At 40.6% G+C, this 20,363-nt stretch overlaps 1 protein-coding gene across 1 annotated transcript in view; it reads left to right on the top strand.

The window, feature by feature from the left end:
* The window catches only part of myom2a (myomesin 2a), a 28,423-nt gene extending 12,491 nt beyond the window's left edge, over positions 1 to 15,932 (top strand). Inside the window, exons 14-39 of the mRNA XM_010796471.1 lie at positions 127 to 310; positions 448 to 622; positions 702 to 823; positions 975 to 1,162; positions 1,637 to 1,763; positions 1,971 to 2,149; positions 3,181 to 3,295; positions 3,723 to 3,885; positions 4,143 to 4,249; positions 5,244 to 5,288; positions 5,635 to 5,771; positions 5,986 to 6,130; positions 6,550 to 6,612; positions 7,004 to 7,071; positions 7,827 to 7,940; positions 8,177 to 8,264; positions 8,939 to 8,977; positions 9,798 to 9,903; positions 10,543 to 10,609; positions 10,984 to 11,080; positions 11,678 to 11,714; positions 12,888 to 12,910; positions 13,079 to 13,134; positions 13,384 to 13,473; positions 15,095 to 15,220; positions 15,391 to 15,932. Coding sequence (XP_010794773.1) covers positions 127 to 310; positions 448 to 622; positions 702 to 823; positions 975 to 1,162; positions 1,637 to 1,763; positions 1,971 to 2,149; positions 3,181 to 3,295; positions 3,723 to 3,885; positions 4,143 to 4,249; positions 5,244 to 5,288; positions 5,635 to 5,771; positions 5,986 to 6,130; positions 6,550 to 6,612; positions 7,004 to 7,071; positions 7,827 to 7,940; positions 8,177 to 8,264; positions 8,939 to 8,977; positions 9,798 to 9,903; positions 10,543 to 10,609; positions 10,984 to 11,080; positions 11,678 to 11,714; positions 12,888 to 12,910; positions 13,079 to 13,134; positions 13,384 to 13,473; positions 15,095 to 15,220; positions 15,391 to 15,597 — 2,868 coding nt within the window. The 3' untranslated portion in view covers positions 15,598 to 15,932. The remainder of the gene's footprint in view (positions 1 to 126; positions 311 to 447; positions 623 to 701; positions 824 to 974; positions 1,163 to 1,636; positions 1,764 to 1,970; positions 2,150 to 3,180; positions 3,296 to 3,722; positions 3,886 to 4,142; positions 4,250 to 5,243; positions 5,289 to 5,634; positions 5,772 to 5,985; positions 6,131 to 6,549; positions 6,613 to 7,003; positions 7,072 to 7,826; positions 7,941 to 8,176; positions 8,265 to 8,938; positions 8,978 to 9,797; positions 9,904 to 10,542; positions 10,610 to 10,983; positions 11,081 to 11,677; positions 11,715 to 12,887; positions 12,911 to 13,078; positions 13,135 to 13,383; positions 13,474 to 15,094; positions 15,221 to 15,390) is intronic.
* The last annotated feature ends 4,431 nt before the right edge of the window (positions 15,933 to 20,363 follow it).

Raw genomic sequence — 20,363 nt, 5'->3', positions numbered from 1 at the left:
GACTGTATTAATCTAAACAATTATTAAAGATCTCAAATAAAGCCAGGCTAAAATGAAGCAAAACATGTCATGATTAATGTGTGAAGCTCTACTAACAGCAGGTCTAATCTCTCCCTCTCCCCCCAGAGCCTGGCAGACAGCGGTGCGTGGCAGCGCGTCAACACTCAGGTTCCTATCAGATCTCCCCGTTACGCCGTCTTTGACCTCGCAGAGGGCAAACTCTATCAATTCAGAGTTGTGTCTGCTAATATCTATGGAGCCAGTGAGCCATCAGAGCCCACCGGCCCCATCCAGACTCAGGAACTCAAAGGTCTGTTTCTTTTGACTATTACGCAGATGTTGAAAGCAGTTGAATACATCCACAAATAACCTGCTCTTGTGTTTATTAATCAATTATATTTTTCATCATTAATGGTTATATTTTAAACAATGTTTTGTTGTTCTCAGGTGTGCCATCTGCTCCCGGTCAGGTGATTTCTACCAGGGAAACCGACACCTCTGTCCTCATTCAGTGGGCTCCTCCCAAAGAACCCAACAATCTGATTGGCTACTACATCGACCAGTGTGTAAAAGGGTCCGCCGATTGGACTTCGGCCAATCACAAACCTCACAAGAGCACCAAGTATGTTTCTAATGAAAGACTGTTTCTTTAATTGTTAAAGTGTAGGAAAGCGCTTCTCATGCCCGTGTTTCGGTTGCAGGTTCGTGGTCAGTGGCCTGACTAAAGGACAGACCTACGTGTTCCGCGTGCAGGCCATCAACGAGCTGGGCCTCAGTGACGAATCCCAGGAGTCCGCCCCTCTGACTGTTAAGGCTGCCCTCAGTGAGTATCCGCCTATTTTTAATCACTATTAATGATGAATGAAAATGATAATAATCTACTTGTTGCTGCACTGTAATGATAAGGATAATTGAAAGTTGTGAAGAATTGTTATCGTAATTATTAGCACTAATTCAGCACTACCTTTTTTCAGCCACCCCCTCTGCTCCTTACGACATCGCATTGCTGAACTGTGACGGCCACTCAGTGGTTCTGTACTGGAAGAAACCCACTCACAATGGAGGATCAAGCATCAAGGACTATTATGTGGACAAAAGACGCAGTGGATCCACCATGTGGAGAGAGCTTCACATCCCACCAGTCACAGAAAGACTTTATAAGGTACATGTTTACCTATCTGTTCTGAAAGCAGTGGTTCCCAACCTTTTCCCTTATTTTAACTGCAGACTTTTTCTAATGTAGGAAAAGCTTGTGTGACAAAGAGTGACAGCTCTGGGAATCAGAGTTTACTTTAATTAAATGTAATATTTAATATTATTCCAAACTTTATAAACGTAATTTAGTTTTCTTCACAGACATTCTAAAACTACTATGATGGCCAGAAAAGGTTGCATTAAACTCCTTAGAATCAAACGGCCTCATTAACCCTCCAGAAACTTTGGCGACCCCCCCATGGTGGTCCCAAATCCCCAGGTTGGGCATTAAGTGTCTGAAAATGCCAATGACCTGAAGAGGGAACAACATGTTTAAACAGTAATTGAAATACCTGGATGGACTTGGGTGAATCTGGAAAGTGACTTTATTTGTGATAATGATGATTGGCATGTTGGTAACCATGGTTACTCTGCTTGACAGGCTGAAGGCCTGACGGAGGGAGCCGTCTACCAGTTCCAAGTTTATGCAGCCAATCTGGCTGGCCTGGGAACAGCGTCCAAACACTCAGCTGACATCAGCTGTGATGCCTGGACCATGCCGGAGCCTGGTGAGTGTCATCCTCTGATCGCATGGTCACTGGCAAACTGTAAAACCAGAAAAAATCAAGAAGCATATCCAAGTTTTTTGAATCCATGCTCATGTCTTCCATATATCCTTGAGAATAAGGATGGCGAGAGTGTAAGTTGTTAATAAAATGTCCACACAATCAGAAATGTAAATGTGGATTTGACTCCTCTCATCCTGTGTCCTATAGGCCCTGCCTATGACCTGACCTTCAGTGAAGTGAGAGATAGTTCAATGGTGGTTGAGTGGAAAAAGCCTGTCTATACTGGCTCTGGATCAATCACAGGATATCATGTTGAGTACGCCAAGAAGGGCACTTCTGATTGGACCACAGCCAATGAGACGGCTACCAGTCACCGCTTCCTCAAGGTGAGAGCATCTTTAGAAATGATCCATTGGTAAATATTTGAGGTATTTACCAGTATGATTATTTATCTGAAATGTTTTTCTTATAGTATGTCAGAACATTGCAATTTTACACTAAAGTTATTTAGAGCTGAAACAAGTAGAACAATTCATTATTTATTATTCATTTAAATGTGATAATGACAGATTTTTTAAAGCAAAATACTTGTATATCTATAATCCCTAAACCTACACTTTTGTTTGCCTCTGCAGAGTTTCCTATTGGTTTGCCGTGATATTATTTTCAAACTTCCACACATTATGCCTTGTGTTCCAGCCCTTAGTGTTTTATTCTCCTCTTTGTCAATGCTGTAATGCACCTACATTAAACTGTGTGACACTGACATCTAGTGGCTAAAGTAAGTAGCTGAGTTATGAAGGTAGATGGATTTTGTTGATCACAGAACGAACAAAGAATATTAACCAGCCTTACAAAGAAGCTGGTGTAGCTGATGGATCTCAGAATGTGCTGCTAAATAAATCACGTTACATATATACAACAGTTTCTGATTAGATGAAAAAACATGCTGCAAGAGCGTAAATGTTTTTGTTTTTATTGATTTAATTGATTATTAACAAACAATTAATAAAACAAATAATTTATAACAATTGAAATGTTGACACACAGCAAATTCTGAATATACAGGTTCTTGAACACAACCAATATAAATAGTGTATTCATATGGTCCTACCCCTTCTCTATAACTAATTTAACTAAATATTTGTCATATAAACAAGTACCCTACCCTAATGCCCATTGAGTGTAACCTAAACAATTACCTAACTGTTATCCTACCTCGTTATATTCATATTCTGTACAAACTGTAAATTCCACTGAGACAAATGTCAAATTTGTGATATCGGGCTATATAAATAAACTTTGATTGATACCTATGTCAGTTATTGTACCTGTCAAATGTGCCCAAAGTGAAGAAAATCAAAGCTTAACTCTTTTCACCAACACTTGCTTTTTTTCTTGTCTCTTTGTTTCCTAGGTAACAGGTCTGGAGGTGGGCACTAGCTACGTGTTGAGAGTGCGTGCGGTCAACGCTGCAGGATTGGGCATGGCGTCAATGGCCTCTGATCCCGTCACTGCCCAGACTGTGGAAGGTAACTTTCATTCAGCAACAGTGGGAGATCATCAATGTTTGAAAAAGCCTCTCTTTGAACACAAACAACACAGTCAACAAGGCTCTGCTGGAATCATGCACTCTTTCAAAGCGCTGCAGGCGAGATGAAAGTGAGGAGTGGAGGAGACGGTTGTTAGAGAAATTCTGAAATATAAAATCAACAGACATTTCCTTCTGAGCCTTTCATTTCATATTCTATAATTCACTGCATTCTATGTCATTGTAAATTACTGCTTTATTTTATTGCTATCTTACTATATTTGTATTACAGTGTTCTTAATATAGTTCGCAATCTGTGTACTTAAATGCAATGCACCATGACATCAAGTCAAATTCCTCGTACGTGTGAACATACCTGGCAATAAACCAGTTTCTGATTCTGATTCTGTGTGTCTCCGTGTCTCCAGGCTCCCAGGAGGTGTCCTGTGTTGTGGACGAGAAGTCCGGCGACATTGTTCTCTCCTTTGAGTCCTGCCAGTTGAACGAGGGCTCTCAGTTCGTCTGGAAGAAAGATTATAAAGAAGTTACAGATTTCTCCAAAGGAATAGTGATTAAGACCGAAGGCAGCCAGTAAGAACACACACACACACACACACACACACACACACACACACACACACACACACACACACACACACACACACACACACACACACACACACACACACACACACACACACACACACACACACACACACACACACACACACACACACACACACACACACTTGTATTTACACGTGAACATTTGGATACTGTAGAAAAATGCCTTTACAAATCTTTAACGTGCTTCATGTGTGTTTCTGTGTCACTCCCCTTCATTGCAGTTCTAAGCTGATCTTTAAGAACGCGGATAAAGAGGACTTTGGGACGTACTCTGTTTCTGTCACCAGCACCATGGGAGTGTCTTCCAGCCACACCATCACTACTGAAGGTACTTCTTAATAACAATCAGGGTGTAGGTGTTGCTCTTGTGCAACCCAGCCAAACTCTGACTTTCAAAAATGTACAGATATCCAGTACAGAAAGAAATGACTGCAACATAAATAATGCATACATTGTGTTCCAGTTATTTACTAAATAAAAAGATAATTTATTCTGGTTTAAATATTTTCCATCATCTCGTTAGATTTACATTCAATATTTGTTTCCTCCTGCTTTTAAAGTAGTGCTTGCCTTGATCATTGAAGAGCCGTGCTGCAACATCCACACATCAGACCTACACTATGTATCTAAGAGCTGAGGCAATGTGTAGGATCAAATAAATATGAACACACTGGCATGTGGGCAACAAACAGTTTCTTTACACATCTGATGAATACAGCAGAGCACATTGATTTCTTCAAGCTCGGGGCAGTGTGTGTGTGTGTGTGTGTGTGTGTGTGTGTGTGTGTGTGTGTGTGTGTGTGTGTGTGTGTGTGTGTGTGTGTGTTTAAAACCACGTCTTCATGACAAAGGGCTTTCTGCCAGGGAATTTCTCAATATTTCTCCTGCTATTGCACCACAACGCTACCAGGCTATACTTTTATTATTCAGTGTGCCTTACACTGATTGCTTCCCATTTGGCCTACAGTTTTTTTTCAAACCAACTCAAAACACCTAACTCCTGTTATACAAGGATTAATTGTTTTCACCTATCAAAAGGTACTTCTTGAGAGGTCTCCAAAAAACAGCCGCAATCATAGCCAAGACTTATTGTTCTCCCTGTGGCTGTGTCTGCTTCAGTTTGTAAGTGTGTGTGCCTTTATCTGCCTCTCCTTTTAGGCACAATTACAGAAGTGATTTCTCCAACAGTGAACTTGGTTATTGAAGCACCCTTCAAAGAGCATGATCAAATGAAATCTATGTAGAAAGTTTAAGGTGCGTTTTAATTGCTTGTTTGGGCCCATGGTTGCATGAAATGAATAGGCTGTCTCTTTTTGTTTCAGAGTTGACAAAGATGCTGGCACTCAGCTATGAAATCAGACACCCAGGTAGTACCTCTGGCCGCCTCTTTGAATCTCTTATAATCTTCTCTTTGTCCTCTGCTGCGTCTAATCTGTTTCACCTACTCTCTCTATTTATCCCCTTCACTCCTTCACTTTTCTTTGTTCTGACTTCCTTTGAACCTTTCACATTTATTTCTTCGTTTTTGAGCACATTTCTCTTTTTATTTGATCCAAAAAGTCTTACCTGCTTTTGCATCACCTGCCTAACCACTATTCACCTCACCTGTTTTTGCCTCCCATTCTCTTCTCTCCTCTCCCTCATAAAGTAACAGCAGTTATTATTACAATGCTTATGACCTGTATCCTTACGTCCACTTCTTCTCTCCTCTAGTCATCCCTCTGAAGTCTGAGTTGGCCTATAAGATTTTGGAGAGAGGCAGAATGAGGTTCTGGCTGCAGGCAGAAAGCATTTCTTCCAATGTCACCTACAAATTCTTTGCCAACAACAAGGAGCTGTCTGGAGCTGATGTAAGATACGCTGTATTTTAAGGCATGAATACACAGTGAGGAGAAGTGGATAAAAACGACTTCCTGCTAAAATAAATATCTGTCTTTCTTTTTTATATGTGTCCATGATTCAGTCAGCTGCCTGATGCAATAGGTCACAATAAAAACAAATCCATATTCCGTAAATCTGAAAGCGTTGTATGACTATTTTACGACATCTAACTCCATTCTGCAGCCCAACAAGATGGGCCATGTCCTCGCTACAGGTATCATTGAGTTCATCTTGGATCATTTCACTGAGGAAGACGAGGGGACATTTACCTGCCAGATCGCAGATGGAGGCGGAAAAGCACAGAGCTCACTGGTTCTGATTGGAGACGGTAAGAGATGCCAGGGTTAATTCTCACTTTCCAAAAAATCTTAGTTTTTTGTATTTAATTGAAGCTGCTGATGTAGTATTTTCATTCTACATGTTTTCAAATCCTTATTTGTACTCTAATTAGTGGATATGCTGGCACGACTCGTTCAAAATAAACGCAGCCTGTATAAAGTACATATATGCTGCATGTCTCGCATTAGAGACAACATTATGGAAATGTGTTTCGTTAGAAATGTGAGGGTGGGTTTAAGCCGTTACGTTTGAAGGACACTCAGACATTTGAATAAACACGCTAAAGAAATCATGATTCTACTATTAGCTATTAGCTATCTAATGCACTGACAGCGTCTATAGCAACTGCTGGAGACTCTTTGATCTTCTAATTATCTTCTGCTTATGTGTATCTGTATGTGCACACAGCTTTCAAGGCAGCGCTGGCTGAGGCTGAGTACCAGAGGAGAGAGTACATCAGAGTCAAGGAGGGTAAGAAATACAAAACATCATCCACTCATAAGCCTGTACGAGCTACTCTACTTAGTCTGAGGCCAGCTCACCACTATGTTGCCTTGGAGACCACTAATCTAACGATGAGTATACAGGAAAGGAGCGGCCGTGCATTACTTCAAGTGGGAGCTGACACCTTAAAAACTCAAAATGGACCCATTTGAAATGTCACTACATGACGAAATGAATCTTATATAAATAGATTTATACAAGAGCTATCATGGGAACAAGCATAGATTCCACTGAGGTATTCCGCATTTAGAATTTTACCACAATAATGCGGATAACAGAGATCATACAATCAACGTCCACAAGTCATTATTTGTAATCTCATGTCACGGCCTTCCTCTCCTGCCTTCATCCACCACAGGTCCCCACTTCAGTGAGTTCCTGACACTTCATGTTGGAGAGGACTGCTCCGTCTCTCTGGTCTGCAAGGTAAACACGGCCAAACTCAGTCATTATTCAATATTTAAACACAAAATGTCAATCTGACTTGTTGTGGATAGCTGGTAAGCATCTCTAAGTGCAGGAGGTCAAGGTACACCCTGAGTTTTTTTTAATGAAAATAACCAGAATTAAACTCTCATGATTTTGTTTTGGCTTTGTTAAAACGAAGCACATAATTAAGAACATTTTTGAAATGTATCCCTGGAGACAATTTTAAGCCACCATCGGTTTAATCTGTTTGTTAGTTTGACCCAAGAATACGCATTTTAACAATATAGAAAATCATGTTATGACTATTCACGTCATCCATTTAGAAGAAATAGGCTTTATATGTAGTTAATGTCGGTCATTAGTAAAAGCACAATTTATTTATAAATAATTTCTACAAGTAAAGTTTTCTTAAAAGGGTGGATATTTGAATTTGAGTTTGGGTGGAAGTATGCACAAAGTGCAGAGACATGAGATATCTAACCAAATTAACTTTCCACACACCACTGATGTGTTGCATTTTGTAATGATGGTTAATGGCCCTGTTACACTTCATGTGTTATATATCCCTGGTTGCTGTGAGAGATATGTGGTGCAGAACATCTAAACTGGGGACTAATAAGGGACCTTTAAACGGCAGATTAATGGGGAGACTTAATTGGATAATCTGCTATAAACTATAAAAGAAAATCTCTCCTCCTTTGTAATGACAACTATGTTTATATAAATATGTGTGATTATGTTTTTTATCGCAGGTTTCTAACTTGAAGAAGGAATCAGCGTTCCTCTGGTACAAAGAAGACACAGAGATCGTCCCGGATGTGAAGCCTGACATGACATCAGGAGTCTGCAAACTCCCAATTAAACTGGTAATTCACCTTTGGTGCTGAAATCTTCTGAATGCTATGAAACAGTGTACATGCTTCTGTTTCTAACCATTGGCAGTGGCATTTTGTTCACTGATTTGGGTACAAACAGGTTGCAATGTTACACAATGTAGTCTTTCTCAAAGGACACACAATACCAGATTTAATAATTCAACAAATGTGTGTCGCTTAAATCCCCTGCAATATGTAATGTGCTTCCTCTTTCGTCCCTTTTCTAGTTTTCCCTGAAGACAGCGGGAGTTTATAAGGCCACCATCAGTGACGACAGAGGAAAAGATATGAGCCAAATTGACATCTCTGGAAAAGGTAAATATATCTTTCTTTACTTAATCTATCTTTATTAGGGGAGTAATTCACTGACTTGGCAGCTAGCTGGTTTTCTAACTGAGATGTTACTCAAAAGAGTGCTTGATGCTCATTAAAAAGTGGGAGACAGGAAGAAAATATGATCCAAATGTATACACTATATCTGTATGTGGTGATCTAATGAATTTTTAAAACCCCAACTACTGTATAAAAATAGTTCTTGCCATATGACAGCTTGAAAACCTCTAGGCTGTATTTATTACTGAGAAAATCCTTCTTAATGTTCCTGTAGAAGTTTGTGGGAATTCAACTTAAGCTGGTACTTTGGAGTACTTCAAGTCCGTACTCTTTAGGTTTTAATGGCAAACTATACAATACCATCCTTTAATGACCCTCTGTGTTAGAGGTTAGTAAGTATTTAATCCGACCTTAAGGGAGAGATGAGCTCTAATATAATACAGCTCCTCCAATTTGTTTGCCAATTAATGTAAGTGTGGGCTGCCTCCACAGAACAGGAATATTCAGTTATATGGTTTCAAATGAATACAGAGTACTATGGAGACACAAAAACACCTTTGATTTCAGTTTATTTTCCTTACTGAGCTTTTAATGCAGCCACCAGAGGGCAGCAGAGTGGCTCTTTTTCTGACCCGTGTTTTCTACTTCTCTTTTAGTATTTGAAGACGCCATCAACAAGATCAGCCGACTGGCAGGTGGGTATCTGCACACACACAAACATACACACACAGTCATCACATATCTCACACATATCCATATTAAAACACAGAACTAAACACCACCACCCTCTACCCACTGAAGGGATCAAGTGCAAATGATCTCAAAACAATCTCAGCACTTTGATAAGAGATTTGCAGATCCGTCACCATGCTGATATATTTCGGTTTTTAAAACCCCACTGCTACAAACACACACTTATCAGCATGTAGCAGGAGTTGTGGTGCTGGAAGCATTTGGCCATCATGTGGTGAAATCACTTTAAAATTCCAGTGCGCAGTCACAGTGACAGTGTGGAGCAGCATCTTACTCCTATTTTAAGAGACAGTCCCTTGACAGCTCGGGAGAAACTGTTACAGCAGTGGTAGCAGAGGTTTCATTACTGTGATAATGGGAAACCATGGTGATGTGACCAGGTGGATGACACACAGGTACACTTGTAATGTGCAGAGAGAAAAGTAACACGCGAACATAGTGTAGTGCAAAACTACCTTTTTAAAGTTCAAAACATCGCCTGATGTTTAAGCATTTTATTTAATGCACCGTAAAAACAGTTTGCACTCTGCTTCTTTAGTACAATTTAGCTCTACAAGCTGGACAAAGGTGACATTAAAAGGTGAAGTCTTAAAAAACACTTGAAATGGCTGCTGATGGAAGTTTGATTGTATGTGATTAACTCTGAGCAGTGAAGTGCGTCATGTGGCGACTGCGGAGAGACCAGCTTATCCAGCAGCAGATTGAAAACATGTATTTGATCTTCTGTCAAATGCGCCCCCTCACAACCTCTGTCCCCTGCAGGAGCCAGCGCCGCAGAACTGGCGATTCACTGCACAGCAACAGGCATCCAGCTGCAGTGCCACATGAAGTACTACACCTCCGAGATGAACATCGCTTGGTGCCACGGGTGAGGCATTTACAATAGCATTAACTCAAATAACATTTAACTAGCAACACATACCACTAGGAGAGAAGAAGAACAATTGTGGTTTTAGGAGAATTTCAGTATTATTTTAAGTCCAGTCTAAAAACACGCTGACCACTAACACATTATTTTGCTTTTCTCTCAAAATGAAATGCGAGGACTGGCAAAACCAATTAGCAACATTATAAAGCCTGTGATGCCATTTTTTACTAGTGTGTTGCTGCAGTAAAATGACCCGTTTGTGACAAAAATCCCACCCCTATCCTTTTGTATACAGAGGCAAGGTTAAAAGCTCTCTGTTATACACTGAAGATAATACAATGTGTAGGGGTGGGATTTCTAAGGGAGGGAAAAAAGATTGAGAGAGTTGACAGAAATAAAGACGGGAACAAATTACTAAAGGGATAGAGAGAAAGGTGACGGGGTAGTTATTTAATTATATAAATAACAAAGATTATGGAGATTACTTTTTTAACCTCTGCCCTTTATTTTGTGAGTATGTATGAGAGGGCGAGGATAGCAAGAAAAGAAATTGCCTAACATTAGGCAGGCATGTAAACATGATTGTCCATTACCTCTGCAACACGCAAACAAACACCTAACATCTCCTCTCCTCCTCAGTGAGACTAAACTCGCCCACAGTGACAAGATTGTGATTGGAGGAACCCCTGCTATGGCAACCATGGAGGTATTATTGTCTGCTGCACATGCTGAGCAGTGTATGACTCTTAGGTAGATCATACATGACAACAAAAGTCTGTCAGGCAGTGGCAATGTTGCTTCTATGTCCTCAGTGAGCCTTTGTAGAGGTGACACTTCACCAATTCTGAGACAAGTTTGATAGATAATGTCACCTTTAAAAGAGGTAGTGGATGAATACAAACAAACATCATATATGTTCAAATGTATTAAGTTAAATAAACAGCGTATCCTCTTTCGCTTTTAGTCTGAAAGCTTTAACATTGTAACTACCTAGTTTTTAAAGCTTTTTAATCCATGACCTTAAAGTAGAGTCAAACAGCTGGACCCTGATTAGTTATTAATCATTTGATTCATACACAGGTGATTGAGCCACTGGAGAAAGATAAGGGACTGTACTCCATCGTGATCACCGACCCTGAAACCGCACACAAACGCACACTGGACCTCAGCGGAGACGGTCAGTACCTCCCCTTTGTCTCTCAGTGTCACTCATTCTTTTCTTTTTTTTTGGTAAAACGGTTCAATTGTGGCTGAACAACAACACAGCCAATTGTTTCTATGGAGCTCTTGGCTCTAGTCTGTAGTTCAAGACTTTCAAGTGATACTCCAACCAAAGCCGTGTCTTTGGAGTATCAAACACTCCTCCCCATAGACTGCAGTGCGCCATGTGTAAAACTCAAGCTGTGCTCTGTAACAATTCATGATGGTTACAATTAATTCAGATAGAGTATCCACATATCCAAAGAAACACTATCAACCACTCTTAAAGCTTTAAAGTCAACTTTCTCTAAGTTCTTCCATTATGGTCAGTTATGTATTTGACACATGCCATGCACTATTCCCCATCTGAAGTTCAGAATTTGAGCAAATCTATGTTTAGTTTACCGCCATTGTTAAAGCCAACCCGTGCTACGCTTATTAGTGAAGAAACAAGCAACTTCTCAGACTGGGTTTCAGCGTTCCTTTACTCAAAAGGTAGATTTTACGTAAAGTATCACTCTGACATTGTGACAATGAGTTTTGTGTAATGTATATTTTTCTTTGTCTTTTACAGTATATGAGAAAGCCTTCGCTGAGTTCCAGAAACTCAAGTAAGAATACACTCCGAAATATATTCCTTAACGGTGCCTTTCTGTGCATGCTTCCATTGGAGTTCTCTGCTTATGATGAATCACTGTTTACTTCACTTCTGAACTTACGGTGATTCATCACTGCACCTGCTCGCTAAAAGTAATGGTGATGATTGCCCAGAATGCTTTGTGCTCATAAACCGAAAACCACATTACTCACCCTAGTTTCTTTATAAACGTAAGCACAAACCTTTTAGTATAATAAATACATCTTGTGGCCTCACTAAGTGGTTTAGAGTCTATTTAATTATAAAATATAATGACGTATGTATGATGACAGTTGGAACTGCTACTGTCAAATTGTTCTTTAAAAAAACTTTAACTTAGCTATTAGTTTTTCTTAACTTTGCTTTTCGAAAAAACCATAAATGTTTGCATTTGATGTATTTGTAAACACTGTAATTTGAGCTAAAAATCAATGTTAAAAATAGAAGCAGTCAGGTAGCTGCGATCCTTTCGGTTCCTTTGGCTAATTGGGCCAAAGCAAAATCCCACACACTGAATTTGGCAAATCCATCTAGAAAAATCAATTCAAACTCTAAACACAGCATGCAGAGTGGAAATTGTCCAAATCCCTTTTCTAATTAACATTCAAAGAGAGACATTTTAGCGCAAGCTTTTACAAACCAATTGAAACAAGTGGCACCCTGCTGCCCTTTGATTGAGCGTCAATCTGCCGAGAGGAGAGTGGAGTTCCCGAGCCATCTGGTCCTGCGGCTGACCTCTGCTCCGGCCCGCTGCCCGACAGCCTCACCCTGTCGCTACAAAGAAACGTCCCCTCTCCCATGGAAAGCATTCTGTTACGTCCCTGGGAAAACCACAGAATTATGAGGTTTGACAATACACCCCAGAATACCGTGTGGCGAACCTTCTGACCACTGCTACCGACACAAAAGCGGAAAATGAATAATTTGTAGTCCGTGAACAGAGCCAGGAAGTGGAAACAGACCAACAAAATACTCCGTACAACCAGAACATTTACACTACAGGGTTAGATTATGTGAAAGACAAATAAATACTGAGGATTACATTCCTGGTTAAAGTGTTGTACCCAATACTGTTTATAATACATGTACTGCTGGTTCGTTGTATGAGAGAGGGAGAGACAAACATAACTTTATTTCTGTGTTTCAGGGCCGAGGCCTACGCTGAGAAGAGTGAGTTCATCCTTCTGTTTAAAAAATATGATTGTTAAGACATTGTCTGAAAAAAAGCATGAAGCTACTGATTGTTTAGTTGTCTTACAGAAAATTATAACACAAAGTTCATCATCAAAATAATAAGCAATAGGAACGATTGTAAATGTTAACAATGGTTTGTTACAGACCGTGGTAAGGTGGTGGGAGGACTGCCTGATGTGGTCACCATTATGGAAAAGAAGGTGAGTTTATGAGGGTAAAAAAGTGTTGCACAATATCAGGATTTTTTAATTTGTATTACATTGATTAGGTTGTTAAATAACTATAATACCCGCAATAAGTTTGCCTCACAGAAACATCATAAATAAATATAATCTTGTTCAGAATATACTGGTTCAACCTAAACAACTGTCATTTGTTTATCATGCATCTATATGTGATTTAAGTCTCTTTACGTGTTTGCTAAGAATTCCTCTTTGTTCCTCATGTAGACCCTGAGTTTGACATGTACAGTGTGTGGGGACCCCAAGCCTCAGGTCTCATGGTTGAAGAATGGAGCCGATGTGATACCTGATGATCAGGTAAATGCTTCAGACACAGAAAATAGCCTCAAACAGAGCCTCCATCTTTTCTTTGTTTCATTCCTGCCACTCATTGAAGCCGTTTAATCCCTAAATAAACCCAGCCAGCCTCTTCTTTAATATGATTAATTGCTTTATTAACCAGACACATTTGCAATAGTGTTTTTCGATTAACTTGTCTCTTCCCCATAACTGGTTCTATTGTGTGACTCCCCTTACTCTGTTTCCATATTTTGCGCACTCTTCGGATAGTTATAGTTAGCATCCTCCTAAAGCGCTGTACTGTCAAAATGGTACAAGGTTGATCATGGTGAGGGGAAACAAAGGGCCTCTGCCTGCTTTTGGGGGGACTTCAGCTCCAGATACAATCCCTCACTGGAGGGGTCTGCATACTTTAGGAGCGGTCAGCATTATCAGCTCACTCCTGGAATCGTAAAGGAAGAAATCTGCCTCTCGTCATAACTCATTGACCTACTTGCCAACCAGTATAAGTCTACAGCCTATCCCCTGTCGGAGGAGGCTCTTTCAACAGCATCAGCATCCTGCAGCTCCTCACCACTTTGAAGATTTAAGTTTGAGAAACTGTGGTCCAGGTGGAATATGTGTTGAAGTTTGCCCTCCTCTTTATCCATTCCCTCACCTGCTAATAATCTGTCTAAAACAAGAACCGATGTCTTTGGCGACGTGTTTTCTAAACCTCGAGAGTGCATCCCCGCTACCTTGTTACCACAGAGGAGACTGTTAACAGAAAAACAAACAGATCCACAGATCTGCACTGAAACTCAGAGCATGAAGAGGTGTAACTGTAAAACTATACATGTTTAAATATAGGAGTGTTGGATCAGTCTCAAAACCACTATACTTTTATACTTTTTACCTTTCCCAAAAGAGGGACTAACAACTCTGAGATGAGCCTACATTAGTCTAAAAAATGAAGGCAATAATCTAATTACTTAACACTTTGATTAGAAAAGGCCATCAATTTGAAAACATATTGTTTAGGTCTGTATGATTGTTATGCCAATAGAGCTTTTAATTCCTTAAATGTAAAGGCTAGTGTTTCTCTTTATATGAAGGTAATTAGTCTGATCCAATCCATAAAAAGGTACTTATGCCGGGACCTTGCAAAAATAATGGGCAGGTAGTTTTCGAGAGAAGGAAATTAAATAATCTAGCCCACGCTGCTCACATGGTGCAAATCAGAACAATTCAAGTAATCTACTAATTAATCTCAAGTGTCTGAAGAACGACGACACAAGTGTACTTGAACTCTGAAGGCTTATACAAATCAATAGTGTGTTTTTGTGCTCTCAACAGGTACGGATGGAAAATGTTTTTATTATTGTTATTTAATACAATCATAGAGTATTCTGGTTAAGCTAACAGGGTTAAGCAGGTTAGAATAGACAATAGACTGAAATAGATCATTAGTCCGCATGCTCCCCAAGCCCATCTAGCGCTCAGCTATTGCCATAGCGAGGTCGTAATCAAAGCTCATGCTGCTGCCGAGAAAAAATAAATCGATTTTTAAACCAAACTCAAAGGGACGGGCATTTAAAATTCAAGCTAAACTCCCAGTGCTGGCTTTCTCATTTCTTTAACCTTTGATTTTGTATTTCAGTACGTGGTCTCCATAGACCAGGGCAGGTTTGCCAGTCTGACGATCAAAGGTGTTACCATGGAGGATTCTGGCAAATATACCATGATTGTCCAGAACAAATATGGAGGGGAGTCTGTGGATATAGTGGTGAGTGTCTCTGCTGTGTGCCACAAACTAGTAACTGACCATCTGTGGCACAAATCTTGTCTTTTCGTCAGGACTCAACAAGATAGATATTTTTTTGCTCACACTTTTGTAGATTTTTTTTTACAGTATATAACTAGCATTATGCCCTATTTCTCTCTCTCTCCCTACAGGTCAGTGCGTACCGTCATGGAGAGCAAATCCCAGAGGCCAGACCGACTATGACCCCTAAAACAATGATCCCTCCTAAACTCCCCATTGAGATCCCGCAGCCCAAGTCAGCCCAGCCTCCTCCAAGCCCCGCCCCCTCCACTCCTAGCCCCGCCCCTCCAAAAACTGGAAGAGGAGTGAAGAGTCCCACTCCTACCAGGAGGAAGTAGAAAGCATGACAATCATAAATAAGGAAGACATATACTCACACACCGGAGCACATGTAAACAACTTCAGTCTGTCTGGACAAATATTCAAAGCTTCAAATGAAATGGAGCAAACACACTTGTGAATTAGAGGGTCCAGAAAACCCTGATAGCTAAAGTAATAATTCATGTTAAAGTTAGCAACAACAAAAAAGTGTACTACTGTGATATCCCTGTAAGAACACAAAGCTGAAATGAATAACATAAAAAAAAACGAGTTCATATCAGGACTTGACTTGATGAGAGATAACTAAATTGATTGAAATAAACTTTAATGAAATTTGAATAAAGTTGGAATTTAATTTAAATGATTGGAAATGTGTTTTTAAATTGGCGCAGTGTACAAAGAAATCAACCATTTTGATTTGGCTAAAACAAAGAAATCTTCATGCATAACATGATGAGGAAAAGCTTCAAAATGACCTCATCAGTATCCTGCTGAAAATACATTTTTCAATACATCATGGCTGCATTTGCAGTGTGGCAACTAGGTGCACACTGCACCTCGTTGCCATTCCCCTAATGCCACTCTGCTGGGACACTGTGAGCCCTTATGCATCAAATCCGGAGGAAATGCAACACATTGTGCATTATAAGGCTCTTGGTATCATATCTTATTTACCCTCTCACACTACCTGACCACCACTACCACCGCCCTTTGAGGACTGGGCCAAGCCAAGACCCTGCTTTGTATTCGATCAATGGTTTGGCCGGGTTTCACAGTCATGAAACACCTTTTTTAATGTATTTAAACTCTTCGCCCATAATACTTCTTGCAGGATGTTGATGCAAAAAACAACACTGGCTTTGTACCACAGCTTCAAGTCACGGCTACATCCAACAAGATGAATGTTGACACTATTTAGTTCATACCCTCCTTAAGATGATAACTTTCCCTTGTTCACAGAGAGAAATAAGTCTGGGTGTACAAAGCCATCATTATGCTCCGACCTCTCTCAACTGATGACTGCAAATATATAACAATGTCCTCCATAGCATCGCCATGGTGAGATATTGAGCAAACTGAAGATCAGCTAGCAGTGAATCACTACTTAGTGAACCAGAGCCGAGGAGCAGCACTGTCACACCGACACTGAAGACTGTCATCATAGCATCATTTCTGTTTCAAACTGACCGACTTAACAAACTCTCTTTCTTTTAGAAAGCCTATTGTATTCTTCCCTACAGATAAATATCAATGATGTACAATCCTCATGGTCATCAGCCAACAGCCATGTGATAATTATTCAGTCAGGTTTAAAGTGCAGGAAGTAGTGATGGCAGAGCTGATGCAAAGATGGCTGATGAGATTTGTGGTTCATTAAAGCTGATGAGAGGAGAGGAGCAGACGGAGAGGAAGGAGGAGGGGGGGGGGGGACTTCATTGTTTTGGTGTTTGCTGTTGCTAATAAAAGAAAGAGATTACACTTTGCAGAGCCTGTTTATTCATTCTGTCAGAGAGAAGAGGGATGGTGAGAAAATCTAGAGTAATGGAGAGCTGCTGGTGTGTGTTACTTCTGCTGCTGATGTGTCTGCTCTGGCGCTATGATACAAGTCTTGTCGAGCTTGTTAACACGTTGAGAATGAGCTGGTTAATGAATGAAACACTGAGACGTATACTGTAGTTGAATGTAGGTTTGGTTTAGCCTTACTGCTGTTGTATGAGTGTTTGCACATGGAGACACATCTAATCAAGTCATACATTGTGTGTGAAAGCGTTAAAGAAAGGAAGAAATAGATCGAGAAGAAGACAAAGCGTGTTCGAGATAGACGTAGATAATTCAGTGTTGCGTGGCAATAAAGGACTTCTGAAGTGCGACTGGAGGACAAGACGTGTGTGTGTTAGAGTGAGCGGGAGGAGGAGGGAAGGAGAGAGATCTGAATCATTTGTTGATGTTTCGCTGATAATCTGCTCTGAGATCATTTTCCTGACTTTTTAATTAATTTTCACATTTTTAATCAACATAACGTTACCATGACAACTAACTTTTATTTTAATACATTTTGGAAAAAGGGCTTCTCTGTGAAATGCTCAGAAGGCCTGTCGACACTCTCAAACACACTAACAGATGCATAGACACATCAGCCACACACCAGCATAAGCACACACACACACACACACACACACACACACACACACACACACACACACACACACACACACACACACACACACACACACAGTATAGACGGCTGCTATCTAAATGGAATAGCTAGCCAGTACTGATAGCATGAAATTGTGTTTCCAAATATAACACCGTGTCATTGGAGTGTGTGGGTGTGTGGAGAAACAAGACTATATAGAATATATGCTCTTCTATAGTCATCCACATGGGGGCAGTATGGTAGCATGCCTATACACTCACACTGTTTCTCACTTTTGAAACACACACACAAACACTCACAAATTCTACAACACACGCACGCACGCACGCACGCACGCACGCACGCGCACACACACACACACACACACACACACACACACACACACACACACACACACACCTTTCCTAATTAAAGCATCGCTGTTCAAACAATGAGATAAAGTAGGAGCAGAGACATTTTGTGTTAGGTAGCCTATTTGGAAACAAAGTATTCACTCTTGAGTATTCATACTTGAATAGTTTTATCTGGTTTCGTATAGTGCCAACACGCTTGCATATCTGTCTATTTTCAGGGCGGCAGAGAGGCCAGATGTGCTGGTGATGCTAGTTACACCATATTCCAAGCACAACCATCCACTCTTCTTCACAACATCAAAGCGGCTTTTATGATGTCAGAAGGAATCCGCGAAGCTCTCTCTAAAGAGAGAGACTGCTACCTGCCTCTTTTGTCACGCCTTCACTGGTTGTGATACGTTCTGCAATAGCTGCGCCATGGGAAAACAACTTATTTGGACAGGTAATAATATAATATATATTTTTTTCTATTTCACTCTTTATTTGAACAAATCCAAAGTGTATTTTTTGCAGGTTTCTGTGCAGGGACATGATGAAACATGACATCTTCTGACACCACAAGCTACTAAGGACAGTGAACAGCTGTACTCCCATCTTTCCACTACATTTACCATGCACAAGGTACTGCTTTGGGGTGAATTCGACAACTGTTCTCCACGGCAAGCGCTGCTGGGCACGGCTCGGAATCTTATCCAACCAAAGGCACCTCTACCTTCCAAAGTACAGAGTGCGTGCACATTTTTTGCTCATTATATCTCTCCGTGAACCGTTATGAAGACCTACAATACCCAGACCTGCGACTCCTTCTGCAGAGTATGCTCTGAACCCACGTGACGTACTAGTGGATGGACACTTAGGTGTTACGATGGCTATGACCAGCTCCCAACACTAGACCCCATGGGCTCCTGGAGCTATGCAGTTCACAAGCTGCAACTGATAACGGATGTTGCAGCAACGGCGGTGCAGCTTAGAGGAAGGCCTAATGCATCCAGCATGTGGAGTCTGTAAAGGATTTCATACAAGAATTGTGGTCATGGATGGTGGTGAGTCTGAGAAGACTCAGAGATTGACTCCTGAGCGATCAGCACTTGTAACTACGTATGTAAATAACAAATAGAGCTACTTTTGAATTTACAAATAAGAGTGGCGTGGCCTTTTCAACAAGAATGCTTTTAGGAAATACATGATTGCAATCAATCAGAATCAGAAAAACCCCTAGTTGCCCCTCAACCAAAAAAAAAAAAAAAACAAACAAAATGTACCCAAGGCCAAACAGAAAATTTTAGATTTTTCGAAAATCGGTATTCGGTACCTCAACTTTGAGCAGTTGTTACGAAAAAACATACAGGATTTGAACTTCAACTTTTTAATACATCTTACTACACACCTTTACAAACACATTAGTGAAGAAATTGATTGGTAAGGATTTAGTTTGCAGATTTTCATATATTTCCATTACTAAAAGAGGTGGTCTGTGAGGACACTGTATGAGGACAGTGTATGAGGACAGTGTATGAGGACTATATTTAAATATAGTAAATAAAGTCCTCCAGTCTTTGGCCTCGTGGGTCAGCGCTCGATGGCGGTCGCTGAGTGCAGCTAAGAGGCTTTTTATTGATCTGATGTTGAAAGAAAACATGTTGTTGGCTTCGGAAGAAAATCATCTGTAAGAGGAGGCTTCATTCTTCCGTTGAAGTGATCACACCATCACTGTCTTCGTCCTACAGGGTGAGACCAGCAGGTGAAGAGCATTTAGAGAACTGATCAAACGGATCAAATTCTTCATATTTGTCTAATATTAAAGTTGACTTTTCATTCAGGAAGTATGACGTTTCCCTGTCCCCCCCTCACACTGTGAACATGTTCCTGATGGTGCATTCAGGCTGTCCCCCCCTCACACAGTGAGCATGCCCCCCCCCCACACTGAGAGCATCTCTCCAAACACACAACTGTTGTTCCTCTGCAGCGATGCGCCGTAAAATTGGCAAATTCCCTGTGCTTTCACTTAAAATGTCCCCGACTGGAAATTAGAGTTATAAATCAGATCCGGCTGGCAGCAAGGCGCTCGCTGAGTCACATCAGCCTGAATCTTTTACTACACAAGGGAGGGGGGGCCTGGAGCTACTGTTAGTCAACCTCTCATATCAACCCTCTCATATCAACCCTGTGTGTGTGTGTGTGTGTGTGTGTGTGTGTGTGTGTGTGTGTGTGTGTGTGTGTGTGTGTGTGTGTGTACGTACTACTAGTATATGTATGTACTAGTAACGTAAGT

The sequence above is a fragment of the Notothenia coriiceps genome, unplaced genomic scaffold, assembly GCF_000735185.1.
Source record: "Notothenia coriiceps isolate Sejong01 unplaced genomic scaffold, NC01 NC01_scaffold00037250, whole genome shotgun sequence".
NCBI classification, from domain to species: Eukaryota; Metazoa; Chordata; class Actinopteri; order Perciformes; family Nototheniidae; genus Notothenia; species Notothenia coriiceps.
Note: the sequence above shows the minus strand (reverse complement) of the source record. Positions and strands in the feature narration are given on the sequence as shown.